The following is a 26102-nucleotide window of genomic DNA, read 5'->3' as shown; positions in this document are numbered from 1 at the left end:
GTTTTGGAGGGATGCCCCACTTATCCGCGGTGGAGCATGGTTAATAGATTTGGCGGGAAAAACTAATCCCCGACCGAGAAGAGCGGGAGAGCCGTTTGTGGCTGACTCATCAGAAATCAAGCTCATGTATATGATTCTTCGTTCTCTTCAGTAACGTTTCCACTTCAGAGGAAGAAACGTGGGGTTCATTTTCAACCCTCGCTCCAGATATGAGACTGAAAAGGAGAGATAACATAGTAGGTTGCCCCCGTGGGGAGTATCACGTGTGATGAATGACACCCGAATACTGACCCCTGTGGAACACCATTTAGATGGATTAAATAACACACACACACACACACACACACACACACACACACACACACACACAAGCCTCTTCTGACAGATGATACCAGAGGAGGAACTGACCGATGGACGGGCCCACAAGGACAACAGTTATGTTGGTGATTTACAAAAGAAAAGCAGTTGTAATAATGTTGCTTTGACTTTGGTGTTATTTATTTGCATTGAAAGAATCCTCATCGTTTCCACAATAAAGGTCGATAGAACGTGGTCCTCTGAAGAAGACCACAAGTCATCCTGCAACTGTCTGGTGTGGTCTTGGGGCGTCTGCAGGACTGAAAGGTCTCACTAGTCTTTCATCTTGTTGCATGAAAGTCATCCGGTGATGTTGTTAAAATCAGATGTGGCATTAATGACAGCGTTTGGTGACATTGACTAGAGATTGTGTCCTCTGGGGGCCACTGCCAGGCCAAAACTGCATCCTGAGGGACGGGACATTTGAAAGGCTTCATATATATATATATATATATATATATATATATATATATATATATATATATATATATATATATATATAGTGGTACCTTGGATCTCTACCACATTCCGTTCCAGACGGCCGTTCGAGAAGCGATTTGTTTGAAATCTAAATTGATTTTTCAAATTACAATGAATGGAAAAAGCAATAATGCGTTCCAAGCCTTAAAATAGTCTTTTGTAGGAGTGAATGTCGAGTGTCTGCTGCAGGTGGCTGTTCCTCTATGTGTGTGGCCGCTGCATGTGGGAGGGGTTGCCGAGTGAGTGACGTCTCTCCAGAAGTGAAGAGGTGCCCGGTGCGTGTCCAGCTCTGAATGTGCGCTTCTGTGCAGTTTGGCTGTGACAAAGTCATAAACCAAGTCACGCTCTGTCCCAGACTGGCCTCATCCCTGTCCCAGCTCCAGCCCACAACAGGACATCAAACCCTGGAGTGAGCGCTCCAGCACCTCCCCTGTGACACTCTACCACGGTCCAGTGTGGAGACAGGAAAGGTTTTACACCTCAATATGAAGAAAAAACAGTCAGTAAATGGAGCTAACGGGACACGTCTGCATACAGAGGCTGCGTTACACACAATAACAAAGTGCGTCATGGGTCAGATGATCGGCCCGTGCACCTTATGCTTTTTTCTGGCTTTTTTCGGGGGCGTATGAGTTCTGGTTCCGGGACGTTCAAAAACCGAGGTACCACTGGATATATATATATATATATATATATATATATATATATATATATATATATATATATATATATATATATGCTGCTTCAATACAAGTAGCGTCTTGGTGTGTGTTGAGGAGTTTCCGCTGAACAAGACGGGGAGTGGTGTCACCAAGTCAGAGTCAACAGGAGAAGCAGAGTAAGCTGAGAGCAGTTTGACAGAAATAGTGGCATAATGATCATAAAAAATGTCTTCTGGACTGAAGCATTCCCTCATCATTCAAGCTTGAAAAGGTTTTCTCTGCTGAAGTGTGTTTTGGGAAAAGAGGTTTAAGTAAATAACACTGCACACAAGCTCGAGCCGAGATCATTCCGCGAGCGACCGCAGCAGTGACTGGTACGGAACAGCGGGGTTAAAGTCGTCGGCACTTGTTTTCCGAGTTTATTGGTGTCAGAACACAAGTGAGGCTGGAGAGGGGGTTGTGTCAGCAGCGAGGTTGGCGTCGGGGGGGTGCACCGTGGGGTGACTCCTCCAGATCTGAGCTGCGCTGATCCCGCCGGTGTTTGCCAGCAGTGGGCCGACGTTTGCGGCCCAGTTGAAAGAGCTATGAAGATAGGTTCATGCATATGACACAGGCAGCTGGAGCGGAGGCTCGCGCTCATTATGCCGCGCAGACGAGGGAGCGCACACTGTGACGCCTTTTCAAACCCAAGCTGAGGAGCAGACAAATCAAACTGTTTGGAGTAAACGCTGCTCCTGCCGGCTCTGATTCCATCAGCCGAGCCAGGAAGGAGGTGGGTAAGTGGGAAATTAGCACATGTGAGACGCGTGACAGAAGGATTCAACCCTGAGTGTTTGTGCCGCCGCCGGATCCCGAGGTCTTGTTGTGTATACAGGAGCATCACCGCCAGAGCATGTGATGAAATCATCACCTTTGCTGCGCAGGTGCGTGTTTGGTGCTGTTCAAAGGCTTTTCAGCAGAGGAGTGTTTGAAGATCGTTTCCAAAAGACCTCATTTACGAACTAAAAGATGCACCTGGCTGCAAGACTTAGGCCCCCCACCACCATGATCCCACCCCCCATCAGTGGAGCAGGGCTCCTTGTGGTTCTTATTCCACACGATTCAAAACAAACAATGGATGAAGAGAGCAAAACAAGTCTCAGAACTCCATCAAAAGGAAGTTAAAAAGTACCAGATGGGCTCGGCAGGTCCGATCGGCTCGGGGCGGCCAAAGATGATGACCTTGGATCTTTTTCATTTCTACGTATTTCTTTTAATGCTCACACATGCACGTGACATTCTGTGTACTGTTGGACAAACAATATTTACAGCCTGCTACTATCATTTTGCTTCCACCTGCAAGTTACTGCCATTTTTTCTGATGCATTTTGGGCCACTTTTACTGATCTGCCATGTCAATAAATCATTTTTTAGTCTAAAAGTTGTTTGTTTTGCTGATGAGTACAGTATGGTAGGGTTGATGAGGTTTCATGACACAGTATTGAAGGGTTGATGAGGTTTCATGAAACAGTGTCCTCATTTTCAGAGGCCATGACACAGTATTGAAGGGTTAATGAGGTTTCATGACACAATATTGAAGGGGTGATGAGGTTTCGTGAAACAGTATTGAAGGGTAGATGAGGTCTCATGACACAGTATTGAAGGGTAGATGAGGTCTCATGACACAGTATTGAAGGGTAGATGAGGCTTCATGACACAGTATTGAAGGGTAGATGAGGTTTCATGACGCAGTATTGAAGGGTAGATGAGGTTTCATGACGCAGTATTGAAGGGTAGATGAGGTTTCATGGCACAGTATTGAAGGGTTGATGAGGTTTCATGACGCAGTATTGAAGGGTAGATGAGGCTTCATGACACAGTATTGAAGGGTAGATGAGGTCTCATGACACAGTATTGAAGGGTAGATGAGGCTTCATGACACAGTATAGAAGGGTAGATGAGGTTTCATGACACAGTATTGAAGGGTAGATGAGGCTTTATGACACAGTATTGAAGGGTAGATGAGGTCTCATGACACAGTATTGAAGGGTAGATGAGGCTTCATGACACAGTATAGAAGGGTAGATGAGGTTTCATGACACAGTATTGAAGGGTAGATGAGGCTTCATGACACAGTATTGAAGGGTTGATGAGGTTTCATGACGCAGTATTGAAGGGTAGATGAGGTTTCATGGCACAGTAATGAAGGGTTGATGAGGTTTCGTGAAACAGTGTCCTCATTTTCAGAGGTCACCAGACGGCACTGTCTGCTGTGAAATGTTTGAATTTTAACATCTAATTCAATGAAACCTCACATCATTTCTAAACTTAGAGCGCCATCTCGTGGCCTCTGACAACTGTTTCATCAACCCTGCAACACAGTTTCATGATACCTCATCTACCCATCACCGTGTCACACCCCTCTATTCAGCCTTGATTTATTCAAGGCCAAATGGTGGCCTTTATTCAGTGGGGATGCACCGAAAGGTGTCGGTACCAGATGGGCTCGGCAGGTCCGATCGGCTCGGTGCCGAACATCAGCACCAAAATGAATATCTGCCTTGGAGCTGATCCAAAAATTGGGGGTGGCGTCACTTATTCCTCCGTCACCAGTGTCACATTGTCCTATACAGGCTTAGTCACTTGAGATGTTGCGAATAGTAATGATAATAGTTTGAAATGAAAGTGTGTCAAGTGTGGTACTTCCTGGAGTCGCTGCACTGAGAAGCTTGTGTAACACTTCATTCAGTGGTGAATCTCTGCTGTAATGACCTTCACTTCTGCTGCAGGAGAGGAGGCTGTTTCATGTCCTTCACTGCGGAGCAGCTGGTTATTACAGAAGAGCCTCTTGCTTTTAATCACTTGAATAAGAATTGGATTTTAAATGACGTTTGTCTCCATCTGAATTTTCGTCTCACTAATCAGAACCGGCAGAGGTTTGGTTTTGATCATGGTCCTCAAGTGGAGTCGGTGGTCTGCATCAGAATGAAACATTCCCTGTCATCTGGAAGTGTTGAGGGAAGCGAGTGTCCAAACGTCGAGCTTTAGAAGGTTCAGCCACTCCTCCCTGGAACAAGTCCGAAGGCCCAAACACATTTCTTCTTCTCCTCCTTCTCCGATCAGCCATTAGCATTCCACAGGCGCTGGAGCGAGAAGATGGCAAAAGACCCACCTACGCCGGCTGTATTTTTCTCTCCTCCACTCCCTCAGCCTCCCACTGACCCGGCCATTAATCTGCAGTACAAACGCTCTCTGATCTCAGGGTCTCTGATCCTCCACTGAATCATTATATAGCTTCACCAGCGTCGCCTATTGCATGTCAAGTGTCTCCACTTTGTCAAATGACCTCTATCTCAGAGTCGCTCAGAGATGCTGCAGCAGCCTCCCGCTGTGGCGAGAGCCGCTCGCCGGTGCAAATGAAGCGCGTGTAGATGGGCGCTCGTGTCCAGGCGCAGGTCCCGGCGAGGGGAGTCGACACGGCCGCAGACGTGTCGGTCTCCCACGAGCTCATCCACTGCCGCACCAATCACCTTTACCATATAAAAGTAGCACAAGCGCTGGAGGCGTCCTGCAGCTGGAGAGGAGTGAAACAGTCCAACTAGTAAAAACCTGTTTACGCACCGTCCTTCAAACCGCCTTCTCTCCTTTCTCCCCAGGAGTCATCAAGACGGCGCTGCCCAACATGGACCGGGAAGTGAAGGAGCAGTACCAGGTGCTCATCCAGGCCAAGGACATGGGGGGGCAGCTGGGGGGGCTGGCGGGCACCACCACCGTCAACATCACCCTCAGCGATGTCAACGATAACCCGCCTCGCTTCTCCAAAAGTGAGTGAGGAGATTGGTCTTTAATGGGGCTGCGCAAATGAAGGGTGCAGGGCTGAGGTTGGGGGGCAGGGGGGAATTCTGGCCTTTAAAAGTCGAGGCTGTTATTTATTTATATATATAGATATCAAACACCCTCGAAGGGTGTTGTGTTTTTCAAAAGCTGTGCTCCACTCTATCCTTGTTGAGTCCACAATGCTTCTCACCAAGTTCTCATTCATTTATGGGGTTTTTTAGGGGTGGGATTCGATTACAAAAAATAATCTAATTAATTAGAGAATGTGTGATGAATTAATCTCAATTAATCGCAGTTTAATCGTGTCAGAATATTTGCCACAAGAAGCCACATTTTTCAATTGGAATGAATTTGTTATAGTAGTGAATCCAATGATGGAGCCATACATACGTTTATTTTGCATCAGTTTGACAACAGCACAATAAATCACCTTGGTGTCTATATTCAAGTTTTTATATCACCTCATTTAAACTGAAGCTCTTTTCATGTCTTGACAATCTTATAACATTGAAATTCTCATACAAATATTTTCAAGTCCATTCAGAGTGGTGGAAACCCTGGTCACTGTGTAGTGAAAAACCTTCCTGAACCAAACCAAACAGATGCTTTCGTTTGCTTTGGTTCAGGGAGGATTCCTCCATGTTTGTTGTTGTTGTTCTCATCCTAGCTGCCACGTGTCTGCTGCATCAGTGGGATCAGTGGAGCAGGAACTGCTGCCCTGACACAGGTTCCCTGCTGTCTGGAGAGCACACTGTTCCATTAAATGAAAACAATTAAATGTGATTAAGATATTTTAACGCATTTTTTGTTGTAATTGATTGATATTGTAATCAATCGTAATTAACTCATTAAAATCCCACCTCAATTTTTTTAATTATTTATTTTTTAAAGGTGTTTTATGAGTAGTTTGCCAGCAGACGTGTTGTTACGGGGCTATTGCTACGTTGTTGCTACAAATCTATTTTAGCAATTGGACCTCAACAGGTGTCTCGATCGACTGGACAGCATACGGCGTGTCTCAGATGGTGGTACCATGGTGCGAGCAGTACTGGAGATACTTGTTCAGTACACGATCTGATTCGCACCAGAGCTCACGTGGTGAAGGCTGGCCTGTATTGGACTCCAGTCACACGACCCACTGCCCGTGGTTCTGCTGATGGTCTCCACCGACGTGTTTCCTGGACACTGCTGAGGTGGGGAGAAATTGTGATTTGTTGGCCTATTTTTCTTCAACAAGCAGAGACCACAGTCATGGCTGGTACTGCTCAAGACTGGGATACTCGTCTCAGACAGGTGTTCAGTGTCTGGGCCCTGGTTTTCAACAGAAGGTAGTCAAAAAGCCTTGAGCTTTGGATGGAGTCCAAGACCGGAGGAGAGGTTAAGAAAACACTTTGATTTTCTGTCTCATCGTTCCTGCTCTCTTCTCTGGCCGTGACCCAAGGATCCCGATAGACATTGTCAGATTTTTTTTCTCCCCCAAAAAGAGTGAGTCTGAGTAGAAGCTTTCCACCTCTGGCTCGGTAGCTTGGAGGCTTTCTCCTAGCTTGCCCTACCTTACAGACGGTTGTCAGGAAGACTGAGCTCACTGAGGAGCTGGCGGTGGTTCTTCAGGTGAAGCATGTGTCGGCCCCACAACCAGACTGTAAATAAAGGAAAGGCATTTCATGGAAAAATGGACTGGTTTCTTGCTGAGAACTGTTAGAACCAGCGTGAGATGTCAGCCAATTCAATCCCACATACAAGGCCAGCTCAAGCATTCAGATGAGCCGCGCCTGCCGAGTTGACCTTTGTCTCCACTCTGCCTTGGGAACATCTTTTACCCCTCTGACTGGCAGGCTGCAGCGGCCCGGAAAATGCAAGCGTGCGCTCACACCGCTACCGCGGCGACCCACGCGAGAGGGTCAAAGCGAGTGAATACCATTCATGCATCGGTGTGATTGCAAAGGTAAATATTTGCCTTTGTGCACACGGTTCCACATCAGGAGGTGTGTTCAGGATTCTTCCCAGCGACACCGGAAAGGCCACTTCTCTGAATTTTAAAAGGCTCGCTCAGATGGTCAAGCTCCTTTGGCTGCGAGGGAAAGATGATATTTCCATAATGCTGTCACAGCAGAGAGGTTTGGGCCAAAGTCTGGTCCCTGCTCCACTGCCTCTCCTTTCCCCAGCTTTAGCAGGATTACAGGTACAAAGCAAAAGCAACAGCAAGAAATAGTAAAGTCGATGTGGCCGTGTTTGGCGGCTGGAATCCACAGGAATCCCATGTTTCCTCTGTAATTACTCCAGATTATGTCTTCCCGAGCTGTCAGTGTCCCGAGTCACGGCGAGGGAATTCTTCCTGACAGATAGTCGTGCGCAGCAGCTGTGTACGGCTTTGCTGAATTACCGCCGGAGCTTGCGAGCCCAGTGACAATGTCATAAAACCTCCCAGCTGCAAATCCCGGTGACCTGCAACTCAGCATCTTCGGCCAAAAAATGACCAAAGTTACATAAAAGGGAGGGAAAGTTCTTGAACTTGAGTCTGAGGACACAAAGCGTTTAAAGACGTTTATGTGGGAAAAAAAGGGGGAAATCAATGGCGTGTCCTTGAAAGCGCTTGATTATTTATTGAAATGATCGCCGGCAAATTCCGCCCCGCAGCTCCCATCGCAATCCCCGGATCAGCGGCAAGGAATGAACCTGAGTCGCAAAGTCAAATTGAGGAATAGTAAATGAGGGGCAAAGCCACCGCGTCATTTTAGTGACTCGCTAATCCAGATATTTGGATCCCAATGATAATAAGGGGCTGATTCGACGTGCCTCCCCAACACAGACGGCAGGACTCGAACTCTTAAGGACGTGCTGAATAAAACCCTTGTGTGAGAGTGCGCCAGCAGCACCGAGTCATAGCAGGCCCATGTGATTTCATGAGGCTTCTGGTTTGGTCTTCACAAACAACATGAAACGTATCAATGTATTTCATTCACTTGAGAAATAACTCATTCTAGTTTTTTGCCATGAGGATGTCGATAACAAAGTCCGGAGAAGGTCAGACGGAGCTGCAAGCTCTGTCTGTGTGGCTCAAAGCCTGAGCTCTCAGAAGAGAAGAGTGGTGGTTTCTGAGGAAGCCTCAGACAAGTGTGGGAGGAGTCTCTGGGGACAGCAGTGTTGCGCAAGATGTGGTATGTTGGTCACATGGTTTTCTCCTAAAGCAATACTCACATTGACACATGCCTCCACCGATGTGCCAGTCGACTTCAACCCATGACTAGTGGACCATGATGTTTGTGGATGATGTAGTGATGTGATAGCGACGAGGTGTGGCTCATCCCTGAGGTCATTCAGTCATTCACACCTGTAGATATGAAGGAGGTGAAGCAGAGTTAGCAAGTATTGCAAGTCGCAGAAAGCAAGATGTGACGCTTCAAAGGACGGTTGTGGGTCACTGCCAGACCATTATGTTTACCGACTCAGGAGTCAGAGCCAGAAGAGTCACTGAGGCTGTCATTGGGAGAAAGGACAGGATCAGAAATGAGTCTATCAGAGGGACAGGTGGAGGAGTTTGGAGGACAGATGGTTTGTGGAGAGAAGAGACAGAGCTGGACCAAGGATGTTGGAGATGATGATGATGCCGATGTTTTATATTTTTTAGGTTTTAAAGCAGCTCTTTTTCATTTCCACTTCTGACAGGCTTCTGCTTGACATCGTTTTTCTGTCCCCATAATATATTCCCATTTATTTCCCCTAAATTCCCAGTATTTCCCTTTAGTCTGATGGAAAGTTTCCAACGTGGAATATTTCCCAACTTTAACTTCTCTACTTGACTGCAAACCTCCTGTGAATGTACCCGTCGTCCTCCGGCCCTTCTCCACCCTACTGACTTGCCATGCAGCCAGTCTCAGACAAACAAGTCAACTTGTTAAAAAAGCTTCTTCTTTCGCTCATACCTCGCCACTCGGCTGCTGGATAATGAATCCGCTGAAGTTTTGTGTCAACGAAGGACTGACTGTTGATTAAAAAGCTGTTTTTAAAGAGCTTGAAACACGCACTGGTGTTATGCGACTCCTCGCCTCAGCCAATGATGCTTCAGACAGTCAGTCTCAATCTGCAAAATTGCTCTCAGGTTTGATCGATCACTCGCCGTGTGACACAGTTTCGATCCACAAAATTGCTTCCTGGGTTCATGATACGACTTGTGTGCGATGAATTCAATAAGAGAACAGGAGCACACACGCTGTTCAGAATCTTCAGGAGACGCAACTTGAAGTGCTCTCTTGATGAATGGAAGTGTTGGTGTTTACGTCCCTGTAAAGTAAACCTGACCCGTGCACGGCTCTAAAAATGCTCAGCACTTGCTCAGCACCAAGTAAAGTCTCGGCAGTTTGATGGGTTTTACTGGACTTCATTCATGCCATGGTGCAGAGTTCAGGTGAGTTCAGCCCGGCACCAATGACAGAGACTCACAAACTAATCTGCCAGTTGGCCTGAAGGTCGCCTTGGCGAGCCTGAATAAAACACCAAGGCCCCAACAAACGCCGTGCTCACGGCCAGTCAGGCCCCTTCTGTGGAATGAAACAACTCCAGAACGTCGTCCCTGAAAACGTTTTCGCCCCTACATTAACAGTGATGGCTCTTTCCACTGCTCATTATTCAGCTTTTTATTCCCCTCCGCCTTTTAAGTTTTAGCCGTGGAGAGAAGAAAAGACTGAACAGCAGCTGGACGGTAAAATCAAGACTTTGTTTTTTGAGAGCTGGGTGGTTTTTATTGGGTGATGAAGTTGGTGGACAGATACAACCTGCATAAAACAACTTCCTTTGGCTGTTTTAATGAACCGTCTCAGGCGAAGGACGCTAACAGATTAAAGACCTAACTCTCTCCATCATCCTCTAGTCACACTGTCAAATCCTCGTCCACCGCGATCCTCACTGTGGCCCTCCTCCTCTTCTTCATTCTCCAACATCTTTGGTCCGACTCTGACTCTACTCTCCTCTCCACGTGTCCAACCCGTCTGTCCTGCCTCACTTTGCCACCAAACTTCTCCTCTGATCTAGACCTTCCTTCAATGACTACCTCAGTATCTTCATCTCTGACTCGGACTTCTCCGACTCCATCCATCATGGCAGAGACTGCTTCCCCCGTGAAGCTTCTCTTTCACTCTTTCTTCTACTCTGACGTCTGTCATCTCCACTTGGTCTCACCTCTTCCATCACTCTGGATATCTGACCCCTAACTTACCTGAAACTCTTCTCACTTCTCTCCACCTTCTTCATCCACTCACCTGCATTCTGTCTTTCATTCTCCAAATACCTTCTCCAACGTTCACTATAGCATCAGCAGACATCATGGTCCATGGAGACTCCTCCCTCACTTCATCAGTTCGTTATAGCAAACAGATTTTTGTTTATACTGCATCTTGTTTATTGGCTTTGTACTTTACATGTTTACATTTGTAATTTTGGGGCTTTTCCTGAGAGATTTATCTAATCTAATCTAATCTACCTCATTGGTGATAGGTAGTTAAGTGTCCAAATGTTCAGAGGCCACGAGATGGCGCTCTTGGTTTGGAAATGATGTGAGGTTTCATTGAATGAGTTCTTCAAGTCCAAAGATTTTACAGCAGACAGCGCCATCTGGTGGCCTCTGAAAATCAGGACACTGTGTCATGAAGCCTCATCTACCCTTCAATACTGTGTTATGAAGCCTCATCTACCCTTCAATACTGTGTCGTGAAACCTCATCTACACTTCACTACTGCGTCATGAAACATCATCTACCCTTCAATACTGTGTCGTGAAACATCATCTACCCTTCAATACTGTGTCATGAAGCCTCATCTACCCTTCAGTATAATTATATACATTTGAATCTCACCTGTGCTGTTTATGCTGCTCTTTAAAATAAAATGCCACAGAACGTGGTGCAACTTTTACTCTCTGTTTTTTGGGGAATCATTTTGCAATACTTCTCTCCATGAATTTTATTTTCAGTAAATCTTTTCATAATGATTGGTTTGAAGTGCGAGACAGAGGGAGAGAAGATTAGCTGGACCCTTTCATGAGGAGCAGAAATAGATAAGTGGCGGGGGAATGATACGATCAGAAAATGAGCAAACAATTGTTTCTCGGATCAGATACTGCGAACATGTTTTCGCTGTAACACATGGACAATAAAGTCCTGTGATGTATGTTCTCTATTATTAGTGATCAAGGCAAAGATTGTTGCTGTGATGTCTTCATCGCACAATCGAAGAGTCAGATCCATGTTCGCCAGCCAGTCATATTCAATTCCAAAAGACAAATCCCACGTTTATTTGTCTCCAAATGAGTTTCTCAGTGATTGATTTTTTTTTTTCCTCTTCCAACACAAGCCACATGGGGCTCTTGTGTTTGACAGTCTTAAAGGTTGAGCCGGCCAATTACAAGGAGCTGAGAAGCCTTGATGTCCAGGCGCATCAGAACTGAATAATGTCACGCCTTCAGCTACGGGCTCCACTTCAGACGGAGCTGTTAGCTTGTGGGTGGATGAGACGGCCGAGGGCGCGGAGAAGAGGAGTGAGAAGACCCAGAGATGGGAACATGGAGTCCTCACATCTGTGAGAAACCTGTCGAGGCGGTGAAACAATGTGGTATTTTTATCTGTTGCAGGCTTCTTTCACCTCAGAGTTCCTGAGTCTTCCTCGGTGGGGTCGGCCGTGGGGAGAATCAAGGCCCATGACTTGGATATCGGCAGGAACGCTGAGGTGGAGTACACCATCGTTCCTGGAGATGGAGGCGCCATGTTTGACATCACCACCAATGAACACAACCAGGAGGGGATCATCATTCTCAAGAGGGTAAGAGCTCCGGCTAGCATGCTAGCAAGCTGTCTGTGTGGTACGACTTTGAAGAACGAGTCAGAGCAGGAGCTGCTCGCAAGTCTGTTGGAAACACAGATCAGTCAACTGTTGAACTCAGTCACTCACACTAGCCATGAAACTCCCTGATGCTGGACTGTCAAGTCATCCACACAAGAGGTTCAAATTCCAAACTCACACCAAGTCACAGAGTCTGTAAGTGTGACTCCTCGATTGAAAAAAGAAGTGTAATGATTGATTTTATTTTTGAAGGCTGAGCATAGCATAGCATAGAAGAGATGGCGCCTTCATGGCCACATGAAACAGGGTCACTGGGTCGAGAGCCATTCTAGCTCATCAGAGAGCTATGGAAGCTGTACCTTCCCCTGTCATCCTACGATTTGCAAACTTGCCTCCTGCATGGTATGAACTCCCTCACAAGTGGATCCAGTACCAGTCTTGCTCTGACTCACAGTGTCAGTCCAGCGTTTCCATGTGAGACCAGTTGAGCGTAGACATTCTTTCACAACTGCTGTGTTGGGTAAAACCGTCCCCGTTCATCCAAGCCATCAAACAGATGTTTCCTGCTCAGACCAGTGAGCCCATCTCACCGGGCGAGAAGATTATGCTTCAGATCTCCCACATATTTAACTTCAATAGCTGGAAGACCTTTTCCACAAGCTTATTAGTCTACTGTGTACTGTATGTTAGTTTCTACAGTGGGGTACGAGTCACTCACAACGGTTGACGTCCCTAAGAAATGGAACAGCGCTTGATGATGTTACGCTTTACTCACGTCGCACATCATTGGCTGCTGTGGTGTGTTTTGTTTCCGGCGTATCGAGTGTTGGAGACGTTTTGGAAATGTCAGCTCAGGTGTTCCTGCAGCTTCCTGCATCTGCACTGACAATCTGACTTGGTTTGGTGAACCAACCGAGGAGAAATGGGCGGAGCTGAAGCTTCGCCGATATTTAGTGGAGATTCTTCTGATAGGGGTGTCTCAACGCTAACGTTATCCTGGATGCTAGCCGACTGTTGTTTGCTGAGAAGTATAGAAGAAATAACAACACACTCATTAATGTTGTGTAGTTCATGTTGTCGGACACGGTCGACCGTTCAGGTCACTGACATGAGGAGAAAGTAAACGTCCACTTTACTAAAAATGTCCCTGTTGTCATGTTATTCAATTCACACTTTGGTGTCCCGGGAATCTCTCCACACTTCGTCTTCCCACTTGGTTTCAAGTCAGTTCTTAAGCCTCGGTTTGAAGGGATCATTTCAAGGCCCACAAGCCTCACCTTTTTCCCTTCGACTGACTCACAAGTGCGGGTGATAAATGTCTGAAAATGAATGAGGAAAGCCCAAAATAAATTTGAGAAAAATGGTAAGGAGTGACTGTGCTAATCGGTTGTATTTTTTTTTTTGCATTGATTTTCAATGTAAATGACTGGATTATACCATGACCCAGTTTGAAACATCTAACTAATAAATAACAGGGCCATTTATGGTGTTTTTAGCAAGAAACCATCCAGAATGTAAAACTCTCGAGCGCAAGTTCTGTCACACACTGTGACGTCCACCACCTGCCGTCCCTCCTCCTGTTGAGAAGCGTCTTCTCCAGTGTTGAACTCTCCGTAAAGTCATTATCCTTTCTAAAGCTGAAGGGTGGTCAGGGCAAAGATTGTTGCTGTGATGTATTCAGCGCAAAATCAAAGAGTCAGATCCATGTTCAGCAGCCAATCATATTCAATTCCAAAGACAAATCCCACGTCACACTGTGACGTCCACCACCTGCCGTCCCGCCTCCTGTTTAGGTCTGTTTTTAAACTTTGCCTGCACTTCTGACAAGCGTCTTCTCAAGAGGTGAATTCCCCTTAACGTCATTATCCATTTGTTTCTGAAGCTCTAAACGTAGGCCGAGATAACAAGCTGAGCAGAGGCAAACATATTAAGCTAAGTTGTTGGTTCATCCCCAAAATGACTCGGTTTGAAATGAGTTGGGGGAGGAAAGGCATTCCAGCCAATCGGAAGCGAGGAAGCCGCTCCCTTCCCCTGCCATCCTGCGTATTGCCAACCCTCCCTCCGGCTGACAGCTGCACCCCGCTATATTACGACACGTGTTTGGAGGAGTCGTGCTCTTAAGTGTTTCGTCAAACCTTGTTTTGATTGTCAGAGTCGTGTTATTTCTGTCGCCGTGTTAGATGGAGGTGATGTTTTGGTCGTGATCAGAAGGCTGGGAGCCGCGAGTGTGGGAGTCAAGCGAGCTGGGTCTATGCTAATCCCGAGAAAGCCGCCTGCTTTCCACAGGAAGCGCAACATTTAAACAGATTTGCGACCTTCTTTTCCGCGTGCCTGAACCTGAGGTGATGGGGAGTGAGCCACGGGGGACTGGTCCCGCTGGTGCCGCGTGACAATTAAAACATGGGAACGACGCTCATAAATGCACCTGCACGCAGTGCGAGGCTTCGGCACCAAGCTTCTGCGTCGCTTTGATATTTCAGTCTGTTTCATTTACACCTAAAAGAATGAGATTCTATAGGTGCGAATTTCCCACGCTCACAGTGTGACTCTCCTAATGCCTAATGTTGAGGAAGCAACAAGGGAGTCAGCAAAGAGTGGGACTCGCTGCTTCCCACGCAGAGGGTGATGAAAGACGCAGTCTTTAAGGTGGCGACACACCAGACACATCCACGCTAAACACCTGACTCTGGAGGCCGAGGAACTAGTCCACATCATTCCACATGGTTCTGCCGACATTTCAACACAGCAGAACCAGAAAACTAAATTGTATGAACGTTTAAAAATGTTTAAAAAAATGAATAGATAACATTACAACATATAGCAACTTCTTTTTTTCATTAAATCTATATATTGTAAAGCACGGATAAATAGTTGTATTGATATGTTGTGTTTATAAAATATGTATTTTTAATTATTAAAATATTATTGAAGAATGTATTATTTATTCTTTTTTTTTTTTTTTTTGTGCAACCAAATCAAAGAAGCTGACTAGCTGCAGGGAACAATTTTATTTCAGTATTGAAAATGAGATGCAACACTATGACATACCCAATATTCCATCTTAAGTCCTTCATGTATTACAAAGTTAATAGGCAGATATGTTTTATTTTGAGGATACATTTATGATGTCATCACCACTGCAGAGTTATCAACATTACTGATGTGGTTTCATGAGACAGCCAGCTATTTTTCAGAATTCTAGTTCATCAATTCTCAGTTCTTCTTCCTCTGATGTAAAACATGAATAATGAATCATTGTAGTTATAACTAGTCGCAGTTAAATTTATTATTTCATTTGTTTGTTTGTGTAAAACCATGTTTTTTTTTAATTGATGCATTTAAGTAAACATAATAAGATGTAAAAGGTGTTGGCTGAGGGCATCATGTTCATGATTTCATCTTCATGCTGAGTTTGCTCTTTCAAATCAAATTACAAAAGTGGCAAACTACTACATTCATAGATGTAAAGCAGCATCACCTCGCTGGCACCACAGTGAGTGCTGGTACGTCTGTGTGCTCAATGGTGAAACATCTGTGACAAGGACTCGGTCCGATGAGTGGGACTCGCTGTTGACTGAGAAACACATCCCTTTAAAAGTGGAAGATACTTTGAAAACACGTTTTTGAAAGCAGCAGATGAGGTGTTTCTGAACAAGCTCCTTTGGCTCGAGCTCTGTGGAATCGCTGTCGAAGTCTCACACCAACAAGCAACCGTCTCCACAGGGGAACAATTTAGCCAAGAAAAACCAGAAGACGTTTCTCACTGCATCGTCTAATTAGAGCTCAAATGCACAAGTCGACGTGAACAAACCTGCCAGGTCGAGTCTCGGCGTCGCTACAGTGTGATCCAGCCGGCTGTCTGGGCTCCGCTAAGTGGATTAAACCCACGACCCTGCAGCACTTCAGGTCACGCTGTTTGCTTGAACTTCTTTTCATGCACGACAAACACGTCTCATTAATGGCCCCCCTTTTTGACGTCACTTCACACGACGGCACGTGAGATGAATCTCTGACTTGTGTGAAGGAACCCTCGGGGGTCGTCCGGTCAGTGGGCTGTGTGAAGACGATATGAAAGGGAGAGGAAGAAACAGAGCGTTACGTTTTGTCAGAGACCAGCCGTTCACCATTGACTGTGGCCTACATATTAAAAATGTACAGTGGAGAAAATGAAAGTGTGCTGAAGATCAGTGACACCGCAGAGCGCACTAGTCGCCAGAGACCCTGGGAGCAGACGAGATTCCTTCATTCAGAGAGGAGAGACTCTGATACTCGGCGCTGGGATTCTTTAATAGCAGTAGTTTAGAGATCTGAGGTTCCCATAACATGTTTCTTGCCTACAAACCATTATATTCCCTCTTATTTCTGTCGCATGTGTCTTCATGTTTCTAGATAGGTAGATGAGGTTTCATGACACAGTAGTGAAGGGTAGATGAGGTTTCATGACAGTATTGAAGGTAGATGAGGTTTCATGACACAGTATTGAAGGGTAGATGACGCTTCATGACACAGTATTGAAGGGTAGATGAGGTTTCATGACACAGTATTGATGGGTAGATGAGGTTTCATGACACAGTATTGAAGGGTAGATGAGGCTTCATGACACAGTATTGAAGGGTAGATGAGGTTTCATGACACAGTATTGATGGGTAGATGAGGTTTAATGACATAGTATTGAAGGGTAGATGAGGCTTCATGACACAGTATTGAAGGGTAGATGAGGTTTCATGACACAGTATTGAAGGGTAGATGAGGCTTCATGACACAGTATTGATGGGTAGATGAGGTTTAATGACACAGTATTGAAGGGTAGATGAGGCTTCATGACACAGTATTGAAGGCTAGATGAGGCTTCATGACACAGTATTGAAGGGTAGATGAGGCTTCATGACACAGTATTGAAGGGTAGATGAGGTTTCATGACTCAGTATTGAAGGGTAGATGAGGTTTCATGACACAGTATTGAAGGGTAGATGTGGTTTCATGACACAGTATTGATGGGTAGATGAGGTTTAATGACACAGTATTGAAGGGTAGATGAGGCTTCATGACACAGTATTGAAGGGTAGATGAGGTTTAATGACACAGTATTGAAGGGTAGATGAGGCTTCATGACACAGTATTGAAGGGTAGATGAGGTTTCATGACTCAGTATTGAAGGGTAGATGAGGTTTCATGACACAGTATTGAAGGGTAGATGTGGTTTCATGACTCAGTATTGAAGGGTAGATGAGGTTTCATGACACAGTATTGAAGGGTAGATGTGGTTTCATGACACAGTATTGAAGGGTAGATGAGGCTTCATGACACAGTATTGAAGGGTAGATGAGGCTTCACGACAGTATTGAAGGGTAGATGAGGCTTCATGACACAGTATTGATGGGTAGATGAGGCTTCATGACACAGTATTGAAGGGTAGATGAGGCTTCATGACACAGTATTGAAGGGTAGATGAGGTTTAATGACACAGTATTGATGGGTAGATGAGGCTTCATGACACAGTATTGAAAGGTAGATGAGGCTTCAGGGCACCACTCGTGGGCACTGCCTTCATCTGAACATGGTGGGGTGCTGTGATTCATGTGATGTGACTCGGCTGAGCCAGTCAGAGCCCAGGATGCCGAAGAGATTCGCTTGTCCCACCTCAGTTCCTGGTCAGTGGCTGCAGAGTTTCTGGACCAAAGGTCCACATCACTGTGATCTAACCTGAAACAGGAACAAACTTTGACTCTCCCACATCTCTCAGTGTCTCAGGTGACAGTTCCAACCCTACTGAGCTCCTCTTTCAGCGTCACCAGGCTCTCACCGTCGACTCCGCTTGTTAACATTCATCAAGTTGAATTTGTAAAGTCTTCACGGAGACAGTCGTCTCCAGACTCTGAAGCGTACTCAGCCGATTGTACTTTGCTAAGCACAAATTAAATGTGGTTCCTCATCGGCGCGCGCCATCCACACTGCGCGTCTCTCCGTAGGGTTTGCCTAGTTAAATATTCCGTGATCCATCATTCGCGAACACAGCAAAGGAAAATATTGTCATATCCCTTCACTTCCGTCGGCGCGGCTGTCGAGGAGAAGACTGATGTTATTTCGTCTTGGACATCAGGGGAGTTCGGGGAGGCGGTGGGTGGGTGGGTGGGTGTGAGTGCTGCAGCGACAGCCAGTGAAAAAGTCTCAGCGTGTTCTCATTAAGTTGTCAGCAGACTAATCTTAAAAGGTGCTTTTCACTTTTTCGCCGCCTGGCAGGTATCAATTTGTCGAAATGGAGCAAATATTAAAAACCTCTATAATTACACTGTCACGGCGTTGATCTCTCCTCCTTGGGGTCCACAAAGGCTCTGGTCAGACTAACAACTTCATTAAGGTTTGACCCTCTGTCGCAAAGAAAACTTTTATTTACCTTCTGGCATTCATCCTCCAACAATGTTGTTCCGGTGACCATCGACCACACCACTGTCCGCGGACATCATGGACACACTCGTGACACTGAAGATATGATGCAGACACCACCCTGAGCTCCACTGCTCTGTGGCATCCACGGATTCACGGCTGCGTACGAAGACCTTTCTGACAGGACCATCTGCGTCGGTCCTACAGTGAGCATCACTCTACTTAACCTTCACTCCACACACGCGCCTCTCTTCTTCACCTTTGATGAAAAATGTGAGTCACGCTTGGCCACACCGCTGTGCTGCTGTTGCATGAGTGTTCTCACATGCTGGGCCTCATGTCGGGCTTCACTGAGCAAACACGCACAGACAGAGACAACATGTAGTCCTTACTGATCACAGTGGGGTGAAGGTTCTCCACCACTCTCTCTTGACTTTACGAATGATACGTTTCTTTGGTCCATTTCCACAAAACAGGTCTCAGAGAGCACAGGTGTGTATGGGCTCGTAGCATGGAGCTAGTAGTTTTCGGCGACACCCTAGGTGGTGGTCCCAGGATCAGGAAGAGCCAAACGGAGAGCAGACACTGAAGGGTGCCTGTCGACTGCGTTAAAAGGTCGACTTCCTCCAGAAGTGCACACAGAAAGTGTGCTTAAGCCCACAGTCACAAACAGAACTGCTGCTAGTATTGACTCCTGATGGCCTCCACGCTGATGATATTTTGGTGACATTTCAGTTCAGGAAACGCAGTGGTCAGACATCATCTTAAGGCCCATCAACGTTCCATGTGGATCTGGATACGGATGGAGTCTTCTCCGCCTTCATTTTCTCTGTATTGCTGCACATTTCCACAAAGCCTACATATACGAACCAAACGGAGCAGTGACACCGGACACTGTGGGGGCAGTGTTGCTGTTCTTCCCTGATACTTAGCTCTAATGAGACACAAAGAAGATGTGACAATGGTGGCAACTCTCTGTCCTCCAGTGGCCATATATTGACCGCCTCACTGACCGCCTCCTACAACGCTGCCTCCGTTTCCTCAGATGTCCAAGAGCTACATGATCAACGCTTCTTCCACTGTCCCCATGTTTGTTTTGGAGTTTGTTGTTGTCCTAAACGTTTGACTCAGGGCTGCTCCCCCTGGTGGCTATGTGGGTGAACAGCAATTCCAACATAAAGAAGGTATGTAAGCATGTGAACCGTGATGGGTGGAAATGGACGGGTACATTTTCGTTCATGAAGGGAGCCTCAATGGAATTTTGACCTCCGGTTACCTCCCCAGTTTTTACCCAGCTCTAAAAAGTCAGGAGTCAGAATGAGAAGAGTCAGAGGTGAAGGCTCTCATGGGTAGAAAGGACGCGATCAGAAAGAGGGACCCGTGGAGATGTTTGGACTCTAAGCTATGATGGACAGATGGTTTGCAGAGAGGAGAGACAGTGTTGGACCTCCAATGTTGGAGCTGAAGAAGAGCAAGACCACCAAGGAGGACATGACGGTGTAACTTAGAAGGCCACGAGTCAGTCATTGTGTTGCAAGGTAGTCACACAACACACTGACAGTGTCATCGCTGAAGTTTCTTCCTGACTGATGTGTATTCCTGTCTTGTGGGAAGCTTAGCTCAACTCTAAAGTTAGCGCAGAACAAGGAGGTGTTTGTGTTGCTGTCTTACAGTTACGCTCTCCACACTGTCACACGTGCATAGATTTCCGTCTTTCAACCAGCGATTGTGGCGCACAGTGAGTCTCACCTGAGACTCCCCGACTCACGAGGCACATCTGTGCTGCGTCAAAACTCAGCGGTGACTGGACGAAGAGGCTTGGTGGGGTACATCTACGCTCTCATTTTGTTCGCTGGACCACAGTCCTGAGTGATGATATTCTGCTTCGTCCAGTCCAGTTACTTATCTGCGTGCTCGTCCTGCGGAGCTTCCATTCTTCCTGGAGAAGTTGATCCAACTTCCTGACAACACCGAGGGGATTCTCACCAAGCACGAATCTGAATACCATTCTCAGAAAAGTTGCTAATTAAAAACCTGAAGGTAACAGAGATTGAAAACACCAATTAATGCCTGCATTCTGAGGTGTTCATTGTCGACTTGAAACAACCTAATCGATTCATTGTTTTCTCGGCTCTTCTCTGTGTAAATCTCTCAGTGATAGTGATCAGTACAAATTCTATTAGTCAACCCTCTTGATCCCCCTTCCTAAAAACACCGTGAGAGTTCTACCTGCTTGACCTAACTTTACCAGGGCCCTCGGGAACGTCTTCACAGGGCCCACCAGCAGGAGACCTGCTGCCATACGGATGTTGTCACGGAGCTTGGAGCAACAATTCCTTGAATGAGACGATCCTCTCAGTAGTAGAATGCAAGGCAGTTCACCAGCTCTGAAGTGGGTACTGAGTGCTTTGGGCGAAGAGTGGGAATTGCTGTCTGGAGAAGATGGTGCAACACATTCTTACTGCTAAGGCGTCACATATTGATGATTCTGACCTTGACTTGCGTGTCAATTGTTGACATAAAAGTCAGAATTTTGCGGCATATATTGAGGTGTAGGTGTTCCACTAAGTCATTTAGCTATGCGCAACAAGTGTGCACCACTTGTGATCATGTAAGGTTCAAGCCATGGCTTGACCCTAACTCTGACTCCTGCCTTTTCCCCCCCGGTGTCAGGAATCGCAGGAGGTAAAAGTGATTCAACTTGTGTTGGACACTGATGGGCGCCAGCACCAGATTGTGCAGAGGACACCTTCAAGGTGGAGTGGCTGGCGGTTGGTTGTCAAGTGTCAGTGTCGGGTTCTGTGCAGTCGCAGACAAGGCCACCACAGAGTTCCTGGTGACGGTGGATAGTTTTAGGACTCTCACCCCTGTGACTCCGAATGACCCGGTTTGTGGCTGCACGCAGGTCGGATGAATGGTCATTCAGACTGAAGCCACATGTCAGATCGGATACGTGTTGGATATAGGCTGCATTTGAAAACGTCAGGCTGTCAATAAAAGGACCGATCAGGTCACATAAGTCCCAAAAAAACTGGATTTGGGTCACGTTTGAACTTCTCTTTATCTCTTGTCTCTGGGTCAGTAAAGGACGAAACCAGTTCTGGCCGACCACTATGATGTTACATTTGACCTGTTGGGGAATTATGGCTCGCACAAAACTGTGGTGCAAATACAACAACTGTCGTGGACCTGGCATCACTGTAAACATCCACTGAGAGATGTGGGAGAGTCGGAGATTCTTCGGGGGTTAGGGGCCAAGTTCAGAGCACCACAGTGGCCGGTTTAGAAAGAATTGAGCCGCTGCACAGAACAGGACCGCCACGAACCTGAGAGGAGGGGGTCGACACCGAGCGAGCCGTATCAAGCTCGGTGTTTAGATTCCCCTCGGGTCCTGAGACAGTGGCAGTAAAAGATGCCACCTCACCATCTGTCAAGGGTAAACATGACACGCGCACTTTGACTGTCTTCATTTGCATCATAATTGAATTCCACCTTGTTCTGTTATTCCATTACTGTCAATGGGAAGGTGGCTGCCGCGTGATCAATTGCCGTGGCGATAAGCGCACGCTGTGGTTGTGACATATTCAGGTTGCGGCACCGAGGGGGGGCGGGTGGAGGGGAATACCAAGTGAATTTGGAGCCTGAGCAAGGCATCAATTACCCGCTCAACCTACAGTGTGCGCTCAACACATCTTTTTTTTTAAGTCTCAGGCCTGTAAATGTTAAAACACAGGGGATGGTGTGCGCTCAAGCATGTTCACCCACCGCTGCACCTTTCTTCTGAACGATGCGGGGTTTGAATGAGCACTGAGGAAGAGGTGAGCTGAAGTATGTAAATGAAAACATCACTTCTTGTTAGTCCAAATGTGAACCGGACTAGAACGAGTGTCACTCGCGGTTAAAGGAGTGTTGTGGAGGCTGTTGATCAAAGTGCTTCACAAATAGAATGAAGGCATTCGAAACAAGCAGGAAAACAACATCGTGAATGAGGGGAAAACAGAGTGTGGGGTGAGTCGATTTGGACTCATTAGTGGGAGGGAAGACTCGCTCTCATTCCAAACCGGTTCAGTCTCTCCATTCGTCGACCCCTCACTGACAATCCAGTCACCACTGAAGGCTTGTCCCATAGAGAGCAACCACTTGTTTGCGTGTGACAAAGGACGAGGAGTGAAAGTTGTGGTTATAGAAGTGCAAATTTCAGTTCAAATGTATCCTACCATTTTGATAATTCATCTCACTTTGAAGTTCTTACCGTATTGCAACGTTGAAAAATCAAATAGTCGGTTACATTCTTCCATTTGTTGTCATTTAAAAGACCATAAACTGGCTATCACGTTGAACTGCAAGTCTATTCTTGCACATTTTATACAATTCAAGAGCCATAAAAGTATACCCACCTGTGATGCAAGGTCGGACAGTCCTTTCATTTACACTTACAGGGGAAGTGAATGTGTCTCGTGTCATGTTTTCTCTCCTCACTCAACATGGTGGAAACAGAAGCCTGGATCGTTGCGTCCCGCCCACCTTTGACTCGCTCTGATTAAAGTCCTGTCACTGCCTCTTCCACTCCATCACGTTGGCTTGGTTGGAACAATAAGAAGGCGACAGGTAGCATGTTGCCGAGGTTGGTTGGACGCCTGTGAGCTGGGCGGTCGTCATGGTGACCTGGTGCTGACACAGAGGCGGGTGGTCCTTTGCAGAGAGTTTTTTTTTATCCTGAATTCACGTCACTGTCACCGAGTCATTTTGTGGTTTGCACTAGATGAGACACCATGGGTTTGCGCCCCAATAGCAGAGGACATTTTGCCGGTTCTACCCTACATAAGCTTGTGCTCTGTAAATAAACCAATCTATTTGTTCAAAATGAATGCACCAAAACATTTTGTTCAGACAGTCTCACGTCTCTTCTTCCTCCACACGGTTGCTATTTGTAACGTTTTGTCCTGAATGTGACGTACTTTATCGCTGAAAGAGCCTGCAGAGACGGCTAACAGGAGCAGCGAATCCACATCACTCTGTGCTCGACTTTCAAAGTCACTGGCTGAGAACTGGAGTGAGACCTCGGGTGAAGGAAATTGGCAGAGCCTCAGTCGCGCTGCCATATGCTCGCTCTCAGACAATGCGAGAGCCGTGCTCAGGTTAGCGCCACGGCGCCATCGTTGTTGACGGGGACACACCGAGCGCCTTCATCTGACCAAATCCGCCCTCTCATGAGTCCTTCTCCAGGAACACATGCCTTCCCCAGGTAGAAGAGAGCGAGGTGAGAGGAGTCGGCAGCGGCAGATAAAGCTTTCATGAGTGTTCCGGTAATTCCAAACCACCCACCGCCTCGTCTTGTTCTCAGATTGGACGGAATATCCCCTGAGACAGGTGTGCAAATGTAGGCAGACGATTCAGCAAAGGCACACACACAAAGAGCCACACAGCAGGAAAGAGGCAAACGCCGGCGACACACACAGTTTGGCAGCCCCCAAATTAGAAACTCGGGGAAGGTTGGTTATGATAAGAGGATCAGGCTGAGTAATGGGTTCAAAAGACGATCATCTGGTACGCAGCCCGATGACACCCGAGGAGACGAGGGAGGGAAGAGATCCACGGCGGAACGCGGGAGGTGTTTGCTTATCCCGCCTGCACAACACAAGATTACAGGAGACAATAGAGGAATCCAACAGCGAGCAAACCGACCAAATCTGCGGGCAAACATGTGCACATGCTGGGACAAACCGTCCGCACGTGCTTCTCAAACTTCCACCTTTTCTGCTTGTCTTGTCTGCTCAACCGCCTGCACCTGAGCTCTGGCACACCGTATATAAATATCTGCCTTTGTCACTCGTAAAAGTCACACCGTGCACTCTTGATTGTTGGTGTCGATGACACGCTGTGAGGTGACGCAGCAGGACACATTTACAGCGACAGCCATGCACACTTCTGCTCGGCGTCAGCAGTTGCTGGGAGAATAACACGGGAGATTTGGGCTGCAGTGTGTGAATATTTACGGAATTAAAAAGGGTATCTGATAATCGCACAAATTATTCAGTCAGTGTTTTCTTCTCGCTGCTCCATCTCTGGCGAAAGAGTTTCCTCGCCAACCCGTCCTCACTCCCAGGACCTCATACATTGAGATGTTAGAAACGTAGACTTTTGCGTCCTATACTGACGCCTTCCACATTGCATGTTGGCACGTAGGCGTTTCAATGGCGTACAAACTGTTTTGCTACTTATGAAGCTGTTTTCACTGACTTGCACAGGATGTCTGTTGCTATTTATGAGCCCTTTTGTGACTCTCCTCCGTTGTTTTGAATAGCTTTAAATAGCAATTGACACATCATTATGTGACGAATGACAGCAGCGCCCCAACCTCCGTCTTTCTTTTACGTGACTCCCTTCCACGGTGTCAAGATTTGCCACGTGCTTCGATTGAAAACCTAACGCGTCAACGTGCTACGCTGAAGGCTGTCAGTATAGGACGCACAAGTCCACTGTTCCAAGGTTATGTGACGCCATAGGAGTGAAGATAGGTTGGATTTAAGATTAGAGACACCTTCTTTTTAGTCCTGTGAGGGGAAATTCCAAAATCCCAGCATCAAAGAAGGAAGCACACAAGAAGAGAGCTTGCTTGAGTCGAGTAAAATGGCCGTGGGGAAGATCGCCAACAAAATAACAAGCTAACAAATCGGCTAAAAGGAGGCTACAAGTGTTGTGACTATCAAGCTGCTTTGTCCTGATTTTTCCCGACTGAGGATGTTGCAGTGAACGCCAGATTATCTTGACTCCTCGAAGAGAATCCCTGCTGTGTCAGCCCTGCTAGTAACACTGCTGGCTATCTGTTAGCATAAATGAAGGCAACTCATGTTGCATGTACATTGCTCGCTGATGCAGCTGGGAGTTTAAGGCGTGCAGATGCAAGTTTAGCTCGTGTCTTGATTTATTCGTGGGACTGGTAAGACAACCCTAGCGGGCGTCAGCAGGGGCCACGCGAAAGACTCCAGAGTCGCTCCAGTGCTGACAACTACAAACAATGGAGAGTCACCTGCGACTCTGGGGGGAAAACAGCCGACTCCAGGTTGCTTCTAAACTGGGAGCAGCACCACCCACTGCGCCACCCTGCTGCCAAGAATAAAGATGAGGGAGGGAAAGATCCTCGGAGGAGAGCTGGGAATGTTTGTGCGTCCCATCTGCACAACACCAGATTACGAGAGACAATAGGTAAATCCGCCATCGAAATCCCGGTGAAATCTGCAGACAAGGGGATGAAGGGGGAGGACACAGTGCCACGTGCAAAGAGCGTTCACTCACTTTCAACAACCTTGGAGTGCATTTCCTGTCAGATTAAATGTCGCTTTATGCCGTTTCTGCATGTTTATTCACTTCGTCCCGGAGGAAGAGAAGATGGCAGATAATTGAAATTTCCTGCCCCCCGCCCCCACCAAACCCCCGCATCCCTGCCAGCCTTAAGGAGCAGCATTGTTTAACAGCAGCATGTGTGGCATAATATTTGCTGGCTCACATTCATGCCATCCATTTTAATTCAGGGACCATCTCCTGTGCACGCGGAGAGCCCCCGGCGGCAGCC

At 46.8% G+C, this 26102-nt stretch overlaps 1 protein-coding gene across 2 annotated transcripts in view; it reads left to right on the top strand.

Annotated features, from left to right (window-relative positions):
• The window catches only part of LOC128755647 (cadherin-12-like), a 188157-nt gene that overhangs the window by 110693 nt on the left and 51362 nt on the right, over window positions 1-26102 (top strand). For both annotated transcript variants that reach the window (XM_053859517.1, XM_053859518.1), the window contains exons 5-6: window positions 5135-5302; window positions 11937-12124. In XM_053859517.1, coding sequence (XP_053715492.1) covers window positions 5135-5302; window positions 11937-12124 — 356 coding nt within the window. The remainder of the gene's footprint in view (window positions 1-5134; window positions 5303-11936; window positions 12125-26102) is intronic.

Source organism: Synchiropus splendidus, chromosome 3 (genome assembly GCF_027744825.2).
Source record: "Synchiropus splendidus isolate RoL2022-P1 chromosome 3, RoL_Sspl_1.0, whole genome shotgun sequence".
Classification (NCBI taxonomy): Eukaryota; Metazoa; Chordata; class Actinopteri; order Syngnathiformes; family Callionymidae; genus Synchiropus; species Synchiropus splendidus.
The sequence above is the reverse complement of the archived record's forward strand: the minus strand, read 5'-3'. Positions and strand labels throughout refer to the sequence as shown.